Source organism: Carcharodon carcharias, chromosome 10, assembly GCF_017639515.1.
Source record: "Carcharodon carcharias isolate sCarCar2 chromosome 10, sCarCar2.pri, whole genome shotgun sequence".
NCBI lineage: Eukaryota > Metazoa > Chordata > Chondrichthyes > Lamniformes > Lamnidae > Carcharodon > Carcharodon carcharias.
Genome location: NC_054476.1, coordinates 37513442 through 37529556, shown reverse-complemented (window position 1 = coordinate 37529556; position 16115 = coordinate 37513442). Strand labels below are relative to the sequence as shown.

The window sequence follows — 16115 nt, the reverse complement described above, 5'->3', positions numbered from 1 at the left end:
GGCACACTTTTATAAACTGTTTTAAAGCCGGGAGATTGTTATTTAGGAACAGGATATGAACGGGGAACGAGAGAGAGGAAGAAAAGTGAATGGAAAAGGAGATGATAAGGAAGAAAAAGCCCAAATGATGAATTGAAATGTGAAGAAATTAAATTTGGAAGTGAACCTGGGAATGATGAGCAGACAGAAATCGAGAATAAACAGAGGGAAATATCAGCTTTCAAAAAACTGTCACCCATCTGAAATTCTTCTTTGAAAGCTGGCACAAGTAAAAAGAGAAACAATAAGCTCTTAAGAGGCTGGAAATCTGCTGAGTTCAATACTTTTTGCAAATTAAGCACCAGGCTATGAGGAATTCTTCCCACCCCCACCCCTTCTCTAACAAGGGTCGCCAACCCTCCCTGACTGTCTGAGAGCCTCCAGGAATCAACAATCAATCTCCCAGCCACTACTATAAATTAAACATTGGGATTCCCATAGCCATTGTCTTCAGTTCCCACCACAAATTCTGTCCATTGCCACAGATTCCATCTTCCTGGTCATTATCTCTGGTTGAGCAGACCTTTCACAACCTTTGCATCTTGCCTGACCCTCCATTGAGCTTCTGACCCCTAACCTCTCCATCACCAAAGCTACCTATTTCCAACTCCATTACATCGCCCATCCCCACTCCTGTCTCAGCTCATCTGCTGCTGAAACCCTCCTCCACGCTCTTGTTCCTTCTGGACTTGATTATTCTAATGCCTGTCCTCCGGCTACCCATCTTCCACCCTCTCTAATCTTCAGCTCATCCAAAACTCTGCTGCCGTTTCCTCACTCAAGCCAAGTCTTGTTCACCCATCACCCCCTCTGCTCACTGACCTACATTGGCTTGGAGTCTGACCGTTCTGAATTTAAAATTCTCATCTCTGTTTTCAAATTCCTCCATTGCCTCGCCTCTCCCTACCTCTGTAACCTCCTTGGCCCTACAGCCCTCTGAGATCTCTCCGCTCTTCCAATTCTGGCCTCTTGAACACCTCAGATTTTAATTGCTCCATCATTGGCGGCATTCCTTCAGCTGCCTGGGCCCTAATTCCATCCCTAAATCTCTCCACCTCTCTCTAGTCCCCTCTTTCTCCTCCTTTAAGACATTCCTTAAAATCCAGGTCTTTAACCTAGCTTTTGGTCATCTGCCCTAAGATACCCTTATGTGGCTCAATTTCAAATTTTGTTTGCTAACACTCCTATGAAGCAACTTGGAACACTTTACATTAAAGATGCTATATAAATGCAAGTTGTTGTAAAGCTTTGAACCTGTGCATTTCCCTGTTACTCTGACCCACGAAACCACAACGGCGTAATTTGACATTGCGTGGTAGTGTTAAATCGATTATAGCTAGGAAGCAGCTTGTTTCACATCGCGCCCAGTTGACTTAAAGAGAAATGAAACAGGGAGTGATGTGTAATGATCCACCGACTTGCTATCTATTAAGTGTTTCACACTCCAGCAAAATGTCAAGATCTAGTTCTATATCCTGTGTCGCTAACTCTCCCAGATTATACCGAAATCTCCAGAAATGGGGAGATGAATGTCCTGAGGCACTCCTGCCAGAAACCCAGTAAAAACAATGAGCTTGGTGCTGAAGGTTTGTGCCGCAGCACTTACATTGCGAGCTCGCAGATGCATTGCTGAGTCCTGGAGTTTCTCTTACAAAACCACGAGCTGTATCACTGAAGCATGAGGGGAGCAGTGGTACCTTACGGCAGCATAGAGAAAAGCCACAAGAGTGATCCAGAATGTGGGGAGGGTGTGAGTTATGAGCAGATACAGGGGAATCCTGGGACAGTGATGCCAGACAAATAGTAAATTGATAAAAAAAAAATCCAGCATGGTGTAAAATAGGGAGTTTGTTTATTCCTGTCCCTTTTGAGCTATGTCTCCAAAACTAATCACATTCCCTTTGAACTTTTCTGCTTTGGATGGTGGAAATTGAGAGACACCTTTCACACAGAAAAAGGCTGTGAATCACAAATAAAACAAAAAATGCTGGAGAAAGACAGCATGGAGAATGAAACAGAGTTAACATTTCAGATTGTTGATCTTTCATTAGAATTGGAAAATGTTAGACTTGTAACAGATTTTAAGCAAATACTGACTCAGAGAAAAGAGAGGAGGGGAGGAAAGAACAATGGAAGGCCTGTGAGAGGGTGGAAGGCGGGAGAGATTAAATAACAAAAGGGATGATGGTGTAAAGCAAAAGGAGATGGTAATGGGACAAGTTAAGAAACAAAAGATGGGTCTAGAGGAGCTGCAAATGGCAACAGCAGAATCATTGCCAGCACCAGCTGTCTGAGAAAATGGGATCAGTGGTTACAATCTAAAATTGCTGGAAATCAGTCTTGCATCCAGAAGGCTGCGAATTGAAAGGTACTGTTCCTCGAGCGTCATTAAGCTTCATGGGAACATTGCAGCAGGCCAGGGACAGAGAGATCAGCGTGGGAGGAGGGTGGAGAATTAAAAGGAAAGCGACCAGAAGTTTGGGATCAGGCATGCAGACAGAACAAAAAGAAAAAACGCTGGAAAAACTCAGCAGGTCTGACAGCATCTGAGGAGAGAATGACAGAGTTAATGTTTCGAGTCTGTATAACTCTTCTTCAGAGCTGAAGGGAAGTAGAAATGTGGAATTTCCACCATCCAAAGCGGAAGAGTTCAGAGTGAATGAGATTGGATTTGGGGACCTAGTTCAAAAGGGACAGGAATAAACAAACTCCCTGTTATGCACCATGCTGGATATTCTTTTTTTAATTCCCTTTAGTTCTGAAGAAGAGTCACACGGACTCGAAACGTTAACTCCATCTTCCTCTCCACAGATGCTGTCAGACCTGCTGAGTTTTTCCAGCATTTTTTGTTTTTGTTTCAGATTTCCAGCATCTGCAGTATTTTAACTTTATGCAGACTGAACAGGTGTGTTCAACAAATTTATCGCCCAATCTGCTTTTAGCCTCCTCAGTGTATACGACACCTCATCGTGAGCAGCGAATAGATGGATCTGTGTATGTACCCGAAATGTTTTTTCTCTTCGCAGCTGCTGATTGACCTGATGTATATCTCCCGATGTCTTGGCCCATGATTAAATGGCCTGCCAACAATCACTGTCAAGACATGGAGGTGAGGAATTGGAAATTGGAGAGGCACTGAAATGCCAACCCGTGTCTTTGGAACCAGTAAAGAGTCAAAAAAGGAGAGGACAGCCACCAAAAGAAAAATGACTTTGAAGCTGTTGTATTGTCATAATAACCCAATTGGTTCACGAATATCCTTCAGGGAAGGAAACCTGTTGTCCTTACACAGTCCATAGTATGCGGTTGATTCTGAATGAGTTCTGAAATGGCCCATCATTCAGTAATAACATAATAATGAGCACCATTACCACAAGAAGAAGGTCTACTAAGGATGGGCAACCAGGGATGCACAACAGATGCATGCACCTGGGGAAAAAATTTTAAAAAGGAAGAAAATGCTGTAGATGTACAGCATTATGATCAACAACACCAATTCTGAATTAATCCAACCACATGGAATCAAGGCTGATAAGGTCAAGATACAGATCAACTATGATCTAACTGAATGATTAACAGATTCAAGGGGTTGAATGGCCTCCCATTCCTATATAAACTGAAATTACTTGTTTATAACAATAATGCTGGGAGGTGATTCACAAAGCAAATTATATTAAATGGTGTACACATGCATAATAATGTCATCACATATCAACATTGCACAAAGAGGTCAGTGAGTTGCCAACTGTTGGGTCATACAGAGACACAAAGCTATGCGGGAAGTTACTGACATGGCAGAGTTAAATCACCTCTGAGATCTAAACTAAAGAAGGAAGAGAACACTTTGGAACTCCTGACTTGTGCAAAATCTTTGCATCCTGCTGATAATGAGATTCTTCCTGTTTTTTTGGCCGTTTTTGTAATTTGTTTCTTTCAATTCCCGCAGCTACATATAGTGGGATCACCACTGTATGTTGGCTGGGTTAGAATATTTTTTCTTTTATTCATTCACGCGATGCGGCTGTTGCTGGCATGGCCAGCGCTTGCTGCTCATTCCTAAAAAGCTGAGCACCAGTTCCATTCATTCGATAAAATGGGTTCTGGAGAGCCCTTTGTTGTGATGGTATTTTTAATTTGTTCCTGAGACGTGGGTGACATGGAGAAGACAGTATGTATACCTAACTCTTGGTGTCCTGGGGGTATTTAGAGTCAAATGTGTTGGTGTGGCACTGGGGTCACATTTAGGCACAGACTGGACATTAATGAAACATTTGGATTTATGACACTCTAGTAGATTTCATGGTCATTTTCATCTGCTCCAGTCCACAAATCACTAAATCTATTAAATTCAATTCCTCAACTTGCTATGGTGCAATTTGACATTAAACATTTTACATCTATATATATTTTCCGTCCATAAAGTCTTGCAGCTTGTTGTCAAGTTTTGGTCACACTTTTATGTCAAATTTGTGGCTCGGTAGCACCACTTACTGACTGAGTTGGCCAAGACCTGAAGGACATATTTGCTAGATTAGACCTGTTGCAGGCGCTGAGGGAACCAACAAGAGGGAAAACGCACTTGACCTCACCCTCACCAAGCTACCTGTCGCAGATTCATCGTTCCGTGACAGTATTGTTAGAAGTGAACACAGCACAGTCCTTATGAAGTTGAAGTCATATCTTCACACTTGGGATCCTGTTCATCTTGTTGTGTGATACTACCACTGTGCTAAATGTGGGGGATTCTGAACAGACCTACCAGTTCAAAACTGGACATGCATGAAGTGCTGTGAGCCATTGCGGCAGTGGCAGAATTGTATTCAACTGCAATCTGTAACCTCATGGCCTGCCATATCCCTCATTCTACCATTACCATCAAGACAGGAGATCAGCCCTGGAGAGCATCCAAGGAGCAGCACCAGGCATACCTATAACGAGGTACCAACCTGATGAAGCTACAACACAGGACCACATGTATGCTAAACAGCTTGTAATAGACAGAGCGAAGCAATCTGACAACCAACAGATCAGATCAATGGTCTGCAGTCCTGCCACATTAGTCAGAATGATTGTAGACAATTAAAGAACAAACTGGAGGAGGAGGCTCTAAAAACATTCTCACTCTCAATGATGGAGGAACCCAGCATGCCAGTGCAAAAGGCAAGACTGAAGCATTTGCAACCACCTTCAGCCAGAAATGCTGAGTGAATGATCCATCTCGGCCTCCTCAGGAGGTTCCCACCGTCACAGATGCCAGTCTTCAGCCAGTTTGATTCACTCCACAGGATATCAGGAAAGAGCTGAAGGCACTGGATACAGCACAGGCTATGGGCCTTGACAACCTTCTTGTAGTAGTACTAAAGACTTGTGTTCCAGGACTCACTGGGCCCTTAGTCAAGCTGTTCCAATACAGCTACAACACTGGCATCTACCTGGCTATGTGGAAAACTGCCCAGGTATGTCCTGTACACAAAAAGCAGGACAAATCCAACCTGGCCCACCACCCAGTCTACTCTTGATCCTCAGTAAAGTGATGGAAGGGGTCATCAACAGTGCTATTAAATAGGACTTGCTTAGCAATGACCTGTTCACTGATGCTGAGTTTGGGTTCCGCCAGGGTCACTCAGCGCCTGATCTCATTGTAGCCTTAGTTCATCAGCAAAGTGATAGAAGGTGTTGTCAACAATGGCATCAAACTGTACTTACACAATAATAACTTTCTCCAACATGCTCAGTTTGGGTTTTTTCAGAGCCACTCAGGTCCTGACCTCATTACAGCTTTAGTCCAACCATGGACAAAAGAGCGAACCCAAGTGGTGAGGTGAGAGTGACTGCCCATGACACCATGGAATCATTTGACTGAGTGTGGTATCAAGGAATGTTAGCAAAATTGAAGTCAATGGGAATCAGGAGTTCTCTGGTTGGAGTCATACCTAGCACAAAGGAAGATGGTTGTGATTGTTGGAAGCTAAACATCCCAGCCCCAGGACATTACTGCAGGAATTCCTTGACCATCTTCAGCAACTTCACCAATGAGTTTCTCTCCATCATAAGATCAGAAGTAGTGATGTTCACCCACCATTGCATAATGTTCAGTACCATTTGTGAATCCTGAGATACTGAAGCAGCCCAAGTAACTCACCTCATGACTCTCAAAACCTGTGCACTATCTACAAGCATAAGTTAAGCATGTGCTGGAATAGTCTCCACATGCCTGGATGACTGCAGCTCCAAAAACATTCCGGAAGCTTGGCACCAACCAGGACAAAGCAGTCCGCTTGATCGGCACACCATCCACCACTTTATACATTCACTCTCTCCATCATCAGTGCACAGTGGCAGCAGTATATACCATATAAAAGATGCACCACCGCAACTCACCAAGGCTTCTTTGATATCAACTTTCAAACATGTAAACTTTACCAGCTAGAGGGACAAGCGCAGCAGACACATGGGAACACAATCGCTGGAAGTTCCCTTCCAAATTACACGCCATTCTGACTCAGGACTCTGTTGCCATTCCTTCATTGTTGCTGGGTCAAAAACCTGGAACTCCCCTCCTAATAACCCTGTGGACCCTACACAGGATTGGCTGCAGTGGTTCAAGAAGGCTGCCCACCACCACCCTCTCAAGGGCAATTACGGATGGCCTTGCCAGTGATGCTCACATGCCATGAAAGAAATAAAATTCCTTTGTCCACATTCTATATGGAAACTGTCCGTGTAACAAAGTCATGCTGTGATTACACCCTCCCACCAGTAATGGCACTGTAGCTCCTGGGTTCTGTAGCTCCTGGGTTCTTCATCTGCTCGCCCCCTTAGTCTGTCCTCCAGCCAATTTTATTTCTGTGTTTCCCAAAGTGTTGTTGAACTATAATGAATAATTCCAAAAACAATGCAATTTATAAAAATAAGAAGAGCATGCATGACTTTAAAATGGGGTTACTCTATACCCTGGTCAAAATTCTCCATACTCTAACCCTATTTCTTCCAAAGACTACACTTGTTTGTGCCTGCCTGTGCATACATGTCAGAATGCGGGCATCACACTTTCACTATCACACATCAAAGTCTCACACTTCAAAGCATTACATTTCCATATCCAAAAGATGTCTTCAAGTCATAGAAGAACAAGGGCAACAGATGCATCGTAACACTACCTGCAAGTTCGCCTCCAAAGCATGTCATCCTGACTTGGAACTATACAGCTGTTCCTTCACTGTCACTGGGTCAAAATACAGACCAGTGAGTCTCATATCAAAGGTAGGGGAACTATTGGAGAAAATTCTGAGGGAGAGAATCTATCTCCACTTGGAGAGGCGAGGTTTGATCAGGGATAGTAACCATGGCTTTGTCAGAGGGAGGTCCTTCCTAACAAATTTGATTGAATTTTTTGAGGAGGTGACCAGGTGTGTAGATGATGGTAGTGCAGTTGATGTAGTTTATATGGATTTCAGCAAAGCCTTTGACAAAGTCCCATGGGAGATTTATAAAGAAGGCAAATGCACATGGGATACAGGGTAATTTGATAAGGTGGACTCAAAATAGGTTAAGTTGTAGGAGACAGAGGGTGATGACAGAAGGATGCTTTAGTGACTGGAAGCCAGTGTCCAGTGGTGTACTACAGGGATCTGTGCTGGGTCCCCTATTATTCGTCGTTTATATAAATGACATAAATGACTATGTGGGGGGTAGGATTAGTAAGTTTGCGGATGACACAAAGATTGGTTGGGTGGTTAACAGTGTGGTTGAGTGTCTTGGGCTACAGGAAGATATAGATGGGATGGTCAAATGGGCAGATAAGTGGCAGATGGAATTTAACCCTGAAATGTGTGAGGAGTAATTTGACAAGGAAGTATTCAATGAATGGCATGACACTAAGAAGTTCTGAGGAACAAAGGGACCTTGGCGTGTGTGTCCATAGATCTGTGAACGCGAAGGGGCATGTTAGTGGGGTGGTGAAAAAGGCATATGGGACACTTACCTTTATTAATCGAGGCATAGATTACAAAAGTAGGGAGGTCATGTTGGAGTTGTATAGAACCTTGGTGAGGCCACAGCTGGAGTACTGTGTGCAGTTCTGGTCACCACATTATAGGAAGGATGTGATTGCACTGGAGTGGGTGCAGAGAAGATTCACCAGGATGTTGCCTGGGATGAAATATTTAAGTTATGAAGAGAGGTTGGATAGACTTGGGTTGTTTTCGTTGGAGCAGAGAAGACCGAGGGGCTACCTGATCAAGGTGTACAAGATTATGAGGGTCATGGACAGGATGGATAGGGAGCAGCTGTTCCCCTTAGTTGAAGGGTCAGTCACAAGGGGACACAAGTTCAAGGTGAGGGGCAGGAGGGTTAGGGGGGATGTGAGGAAAACCTTTTTTACCCAGAGGGTGGTGATGGTCTGGAATGCGCTGCCTGGAGGGTGGTGGAGGCGGGTTGCCTCACATCCTTTAAAAAGTACCTGGATGAGCACTTGGCACGTCATAACATTCAAGGATATGGGCCAAGTGGTGGTAAATGGGATTAGGTAGGTAGGTCAGATGTTTCTCACATGTCGGTGCAGACTTATTGGGCCAAAGGGCCTCTTCTGCACTGCTTGATTCTGTGATTCTATGAAAATCATAGAACTACCCCCATCCTAACAGCACTGTGGGTATACCGACACTACATGGACTGTAGCAGTTCAAAAAGGTAGCTCACCATCACCTTTTCAAGGGCAATTAGGAATGGGCAATAAATGCTGACCAAGCTAGCGATGCCCATATCCCATGAACAAATACAAAAAGAAACAGGCCATTCAGTCCAACTTGCCTGTTCTGTTCTAATCCCACAGTCTACTTCTTTCGATACCGTTTAATATTCCTCTTGTTAGAGCAACAATCCAATTCTCTCTACTTAACATTTCCGGGCTCTTCCTCAACATTGGTTTATGACAGCCAACACCACTTTCTAAAACCCCCCTTGACGGTTATAAATTTCTGCTCTGCTCTATCCAACCTTGCTGGGATCTGCATTTTGCTGCCTACTTTGAGCTACTAAATTGTTAAAAAGATGCCATTTGTCCTTGGCTGCCTCAAGTTGTGGTATATCCACCATGGGCTAGGAGAAAAATACACCAGAAAGAGCTACCTTGGGAGCAGTCTAAAGTAGTGCTGTAGTTTCCTTTGACGTTGCTAAGGACAAAAGGCTAGAAATTGAAGGTTCAGGCAGTCCCAGCAAAATCAGATCATTCATCTGAGCCCAGACTGTGGAAAGCCATGCAGGCCTGCAATCAGGCTCCACAGCCAAGTTAGAACACACAACAGATGACTCTACATTGCAAGCAAGAAACAGCCAGCTTTGATAACGAAACCAGCAACGATGGCTTCAAGTTGTATTTGCAACACAGATACAGGAAGAGGCCTTTCAGTCCCTCATGCCTGTTATAGAGTCTTGCAATCAGGAGGCTATTCAATCATGGAATCATAGAATGGTCACAGCATGGAAGGAAACCATTCAGCCCATCATGCCCGTGCTGGGCCCCTGAAGGAGCAATTCACCTAGTGCCACTCCCCTGCCTTTTTCCTGTAGCCCTACAATTTTTTTTCTTATTCTGATAATGGTCCAATTCCCTTAGAAACCTCAATTTAATCTGCTTCCACCACACTCTCATGCAGTATTGCCAATTGCCAATCTTAACCATTCATTGTGTGAAATGTTTTTCCTCATGTTGCTAATGCTCCTTTTGCCAATTACTTCAAATTTGTGCTCTCTGGTCCTAGATCCTTCCACCAATGGAAACAATTTCCCCCTATCCACTCTCCCCAGACTCCTAATGATTTTGAACACCTCCATTAAATCTCCTCTCAACCTTCTCTTCTCCAAACAGAACAGCCCCAGTTTCTCCAATTTTTCTATGTACCATATATACTCATGTAAAATTTGATTTTTTTAGACCAAATTTTTAGGCAAAAAGTAGGGGGTTGGCTTATATATGAATAATATTTTATGGGGTTGAAATCCATGTATCAATTGTCATATTCCACTTTAAATCTATTTACTGGTAAAACTGTTTACGGTAGTACATCAGCTTTTGCCAAGAATTTTAAGGGTTATATTTTTAGTTTTGTTACTTTTAGTTTATTAAAGTTATATTCTCCTCCTTGTTCTCCCTGTAATGTCCATTGTCAATGCTTTGAAACTGCTGATCGTTCTGATTCCCAGAATTTGCTTACAGTCAGCATTGTCTATATAGTTCTGTAAAAATGCAAGAAATATCCAGTGCCACTTTTCCCTCCTTTAAAAATCCATGTGTGAGAAAGGGAGAGAACATGGTTGATCTGTACCGCCAGAGCAGAGAGATTGAGGTCCGTGTCACCTTAGACTCAGGGGATCATTGTGTACTGTATGCCGTCGCTCTTGGTCACGCATGATGGTGTTGGAAGATTGCAGATTGCAGAAAAGGCTCTCCAAGCTCTCGATGGGTTTGTGCAGTTACTGTGAGCTGTGGAGCAACAGGCAAGATACTGGTAATCATTTGTTGTCAGAATAATGATTAATTCAATGGGAAAAGTGTCTTGTCTGATGATGGAATGATGTAATATGGAGCATGGTACCAGAAGATTTTGTGAGTGAAGTGCTGACTTATACACAAAATATATGAAAAGTTAAGATATCTTGGCAAAAGTTTGGGGGTTGATTTTTTTCATGAGATCAACTATTACTCGAGTATATATGGTAACTGAAGTTTCTCATCCCTGAAACCATTCTGGGGAATCTTTTCTGCACCCTCTCTAATGCCTTCATATCCTTTCTAAAGGGTGGTGCCCAGAACTTGAGACGGTATTCAGTTGAGCCCTGACCAGTACTTTATACAGGTTTAATGTAAAGTCCCTATTGTTAAAGCCCAGGATGCCCAATGTTTTATTAACCACTCCATCAACCTGTCCTGCCATCTTCAATGATTTATGTACACATACGCCCAAGCCCCTCTGTTCCTGCACCCCATTTACAATTGTACCCTTTATTTTCTACTGTATCTCTGTATTCTTCCTACCAAAATGAATCACTTCACACTTCTCTGCATTAACTTTGATCTTCCACTTGTCCATCCATTCCACCAACTTATGTCCTTTTGAAGTTCTATACTATCCTCTCATGGTTCACAATACTTCCAAATTTCATATCATCTGCAAATTTTGAAATTGTGCCCTGTAAACCAAGGTTTTGGCCATTAATGTATATCAGGAAGGGCAGACGTCCCAACATTGACCCCTGAGGAACTCCATTATAAACCTTCCTTCAATGAAAAGCAGCAACACTACTGCATTCGCTGCTCCCAATGGTCTCCTCTATATTGGGGAGACCAAACGCAGGCTGGGTGACCGCTTTGTGTAAACACCTTCGGTTTATCCGCAAGCATGACCCAGACCTCCCTGTCACTTGCCATTTCAATACCCCATCCTGCTCTCATGCCCACATGTCTGTCCTTGGCCTGCTGCAATATTACAGTGAAGCCCAACACAAGCTGGAGGAACAGCACCTCATCTTCTGATTAGGCAATGTACAGCCTCCCGGACTGAATATTGAGCTCAACAACTTCACACCATGAACTCTCTCCTCTATCTTCACCCCTTTTTTATATCCTTTTTTTAAAAAAAAATTTAATCTTATTTTATTTATTTTTTATTTACTTATTTTATTCATTTATTCATTGTTTTGTCCCTTTTTAATCCCTTTTAATCCCTTTTTCTATCCTTTCTCCCCAACCACTACCCTCTCCTCCAACCCACACCCTCCCAAAAAGGGCCATCTATCACTTGTTCTAGGTTGTTCTCTCACAGTGCTGGCCCTTGTTCTGCTATTTACACATTCTACATTCTCACCTTTGCCACTACCAGCACCATCTTTAGTCCTTACCACTACCATTAACATTCCCTTTGTCTTTTTGTCCATGATATCTTTGTCAATGTCCCCTTAGCCCCCACCTATCGCTGACCTTCTATCTGCTTTACCTGCTCCACCCCCTTAAACAATATAAATTCCATCACATTTCTACTTCTCTTTGGCTCTGAAGAAGAGTCATACCGTCTCGAAACATTAACTCTGCTTCTCTCTCCACAGATGCTGTCAGACCTGCTGAGTTTTTCCAGCTTTTTCTGTTTTCGTTTCAGATTTCCAGCATCTGCAGTATTTTGCTTTTAACATCACTACTCCTTGTTTTCCGTGACTAACTAATTTTGTCTCCAAGTCTGATATTTTATCCCATGAGTTAATTGTTCAGAACTCTGTTGTGTGGCACTTTACCAAATACCTTTTGGAAGTCCATCTACGTCACATTTCCCCCATCAACCCTCTGTTACCTTATCATAAAACTCAAGTAAGTTAGTTAAACTCTTTGAAAGGACTGTCCAATTTAGTCTCAAACCCCAGCATTCTCCCTATAACCCTGCAAATTAGTCTTCTTTAAGTATGTTATTTTTTGAAAGTTATTGTGGAACTTGCTTCCACCATCCGTTCACGCAGCACATTCCAAATCAGAACAAATCGCTGCGTAAAAAAATCTCGTCAGCCCTCTAGTCCTTGTGTAAATGATATTAAACCTATGACCTCTGGTTACCGACCCACTTAGCAGAGAAAACAGTTTCTCCCTGCTGGCTCCATCAAAACACCTCAGAATTTTGAATGGCTCTATTAGGTCTCCACTTAACCTTCTTTGCTGTAGTTAGATCTGATCTGGCTGACCTGTAACTGAACTCCATATCCCTGCTTTGGCTCTGTAACCCTTAACTCCTCTACCCAATTAAAATATAACAATCTCAGCTTTGAATTTTTCAACTGACCTCTAGCCTCAACAGCTTTTTTTAAGGGTGTGGTTGGGGTGGTGGGGAGAGTTCCAGATTTTCACTTCCCTTTGTGTGAAGAAGTGCTTCCTGACATCACCCCTGAACAGCTTCGTTCCAATTTTAAGTTGATGCTCCCTTTTTCTAGACTCCCTGCAGAAGAAATAGTTTCTCTCAATTTACCCTGATCACTCTTAAACCATCTCTTATACCAGCCTAGTCTATGCAACTTGTCCTCATAATTTAACCTTGTATCCTGGTCCTGGTATCATTCTACGTGAATCTGTGCTGTATCCCTTCCAAGGCTAAAATATCCTTTGTGAGGTGTAGCACTCAGAACTGAACACAGTTACTCCAGACGTAATACTGATCTTAACTATTTATATTTTTTTTATTCATTCATGGGATGTGGGCTTCGCTGGCTGGGCCAACGTTTATTGCCCATGCCTTGTTGCCCTTGAGAAGGTAATGGGAGCTGCTTTCTTGAACTGCTGTAGTCCATGTGGTGAAGGTACACTAACAGTGCTGTTAGGAAGGGAGTTCCAGGATTTTGACCCAGTGACAGTGAAGGAACGGCGATATATTTCCAAGTCAGGATGGTGACTGACTTATAGGGGAACTTCCAGGTGGTGATGTCCCTATGTATATGCTGCCCTTGTTCTTCTAGATGGTGGTAGTCATGGATTTGAAGGTGCTGTCTAAGGGGCCTTGGTGAATTCCTGCAGTGCATCTTGTAGATGGTACACACTACTGCCACTGTGTGTCGGTGGCGGAGGGAGTCGATGTTTGTGCATGTAGTGCCAATCAAGCCGGCTGCTTTGTTCTGGATGGTGTCAAGCTCCTGGAATGTTGTGGGAGCTGCACTCATCCAGGCAAGTGGGGAGTATTCCATCACACTCCTGACTTGTATCTTGTAGATGGTGGACAGGCTCTGGGGAGTCAGGAGTTGAGTTACTCATCACAGGATTCCTAGCCTCTGACCTGCTCTTGTAGCCACAGTATTTATATGACTATTCCAATTCAGTTTCTGGTCAATGGTAACCACCAGGATGTTGATAGTGGGGGATTCAGCGATGGTAATGGCATTGAATGTCAAGGGTTGATGGTTGGATTCTCTCTTGTTTGAGATTGTCATTGCCTGACACCCGTGTGGTGTGAATGTTACTTGCCACTTGTCAGCCCAAGCCTGGATATTGTCCAGGTCTTGCTGCATTTGGACGTGGACTGCCTCAGTATCTGAGAAGTCATGCATGGTGCTGAAAATTGTGCAATCATCAATGAACATCCCCACTTCTGACCTTATAATGGAAGGAAGGTCATTGATGAAGCAGTTGAAAATGGTTGGGCCGAGGACACTATCCTGAGGAACTCCTGCAGTGATGTCCTGGAGCTGAGATGATTGACCTCCAACAACCACAACCATCTTCTTTTGTGCTAGGTATGACTTCAACCAGTGGAGAGTTTTCCCTCGATTCCCACTGACTCCAGTTTTGCTAGGGCTCCTTGATGCCACACTCAGTCAAATGCGGCCTTGATGTCAAGGGCAGTCACTCTCACCTTACTTCAGGAGTTCAGCTCTTTTTTTAATTCATTCATGGGATGTGGGCTTCGCTGGCTGGGCCAACATTTATTGCCCATCCCTAGTTGTCCTTGAGAAGGTGGTGGTGAGTTGCCTTTGTCCATGTTTGAACCAAGGCTGTAATGAAGCCAGGAGCTGAGTGGCCCTGAGTGTTATAACATAACTGCCATTTCTTTCCAGTCTCCTTAAGAGTTCCATTCACCCTTTTCATTGATTTTCATACCTGTGCACTAGTTTTAAATGATTTCTATACATTTCTCATTTAATTATCTTTGCTCATTGGCACATCCTTCCTGTGCAGTCATCTTAATGTTCAGTCTCTTCAGGCAATGCTTGCATTAAGGTCTTAAAAAATCTAATTCTATTGTGAGTGATCTCCAGTTACCGTTCTTCCGGAAGCAATAACCATCGTGCTGTTTATCAGGATCAGCTTTCCAGGTTAATACGCCTGTTCCGTTTTTTCCACACTGCTCCTTTGAACTGATTCTCGGAATAACAAGAAAGCCATCATCCACCCAACCATACCTAGACGAGAGACACAGAAAATAACCCCATGAAACTTTGTAAAGTAACTCCTTCCAGATTCAATACCCATGAGGGCAGAGCAGAGAGTTAGGATGCGGGACTGAGGCAGTGATCAGAGACTTGAACCCATAATCTTGGTTGTCACCCCCACTGTAGTACTGCACTGTTGGAGGGGCAGCACTGAGGGCGTGCTACATTGTTGTAGGGCCATTAATGAGGGAGCACTGACAGTTAGAGGGGCAGTACTGAGGGAGCACTGCACCTCTGGAGGGTCAGTACTGAGTAAGTGCTGCACTTTCAGATATATCATCTTTTAGGTGAGATGTTAAACCAGGCCCCGTCCCAATTACCTGGTCATTATCACATTGCTGTTTATGAGAGTTTGCTGTGTGCAAATTGCCTGCCATGTTTCCTACATTACAACATGGCTACACTTCAAAAAGTACTTAATTGGCTGTGAAGCACTTTGGGACATCCTGAGGTCATGAAGGATTCTATATAATTACAAGTTCTTTCTTCTCTTGTATCTTTTGGAGAAGACAACAGGTAAGCCTGAGGCATCTGTCAGCATCACTCAGTGTAACTGGCTAATAGGAGACATATTTGTATTCTGGTCACATGGGCTAAATTTAATTTAGTTCCTACTTCCCACATCAACCATTTTACAGCTCCTATATCTGTTTACTGATTAATGGTAAGTGTGGGGGAGGAGGATCAGTCTATGCTTTGGACTTTGACCAATAGGGGCTGAGTCGAGACCACCAAAATCATTTCGTTGAGGATTCATAAAGGTGGATTAAGAAAACCTTGCTCCAAGATGGTTGAGGCTGGATTTCAGAATCCTGAACCTGCCTTGATTCCGGCCCACTTTCCCCATTAGTATTTAGGGCAAACTGTTGATGGGATCTCCACCATCAGTTGGGATATTGAGGAGGATGTGGTTTAATGCCCATCTCATTGAATCATCCTTACCACAGGAGTCTGCCAATCCATTGAGCCATCTCTACTAAAGGACAATGTGGGAAGCCAGTCAGTTTTTGCACAGTACTGTTTTTATATTTCAGACAACAGGTAGTAGGGTTCAGTTCCGAAGAAGAATCATATTGGATTCAAAATGTTAACTCTGTTTCTCTAGCCATGGGTGCTACCAG

The 16115-nt window shown here is 43.4% G+C and overlaps 1 protein-coding gene across 1 annotated transcript in view; it reads right to left on the bottom strand.

The window, feature by feature from the left end:
* LOC121282966 (lymphatic vessel endothelial hyaluronic acid receptor 1-like) overlaps positions 1–16115 on the bottom strand; it is a 43223-nt gene that overhangs the window by 14799 nt on the left and 12309 nt on the right. The window contains exon 3 of the mRNA XM_041196815.1: positions 14825–14964. Within this exon, the coding sequence (XP_041052749.1) occupies positions 14825–14964 (140 nt within the window). The remainder of the gene's footprint in view (positions 1–14824; positions 14965–16115) is intronic.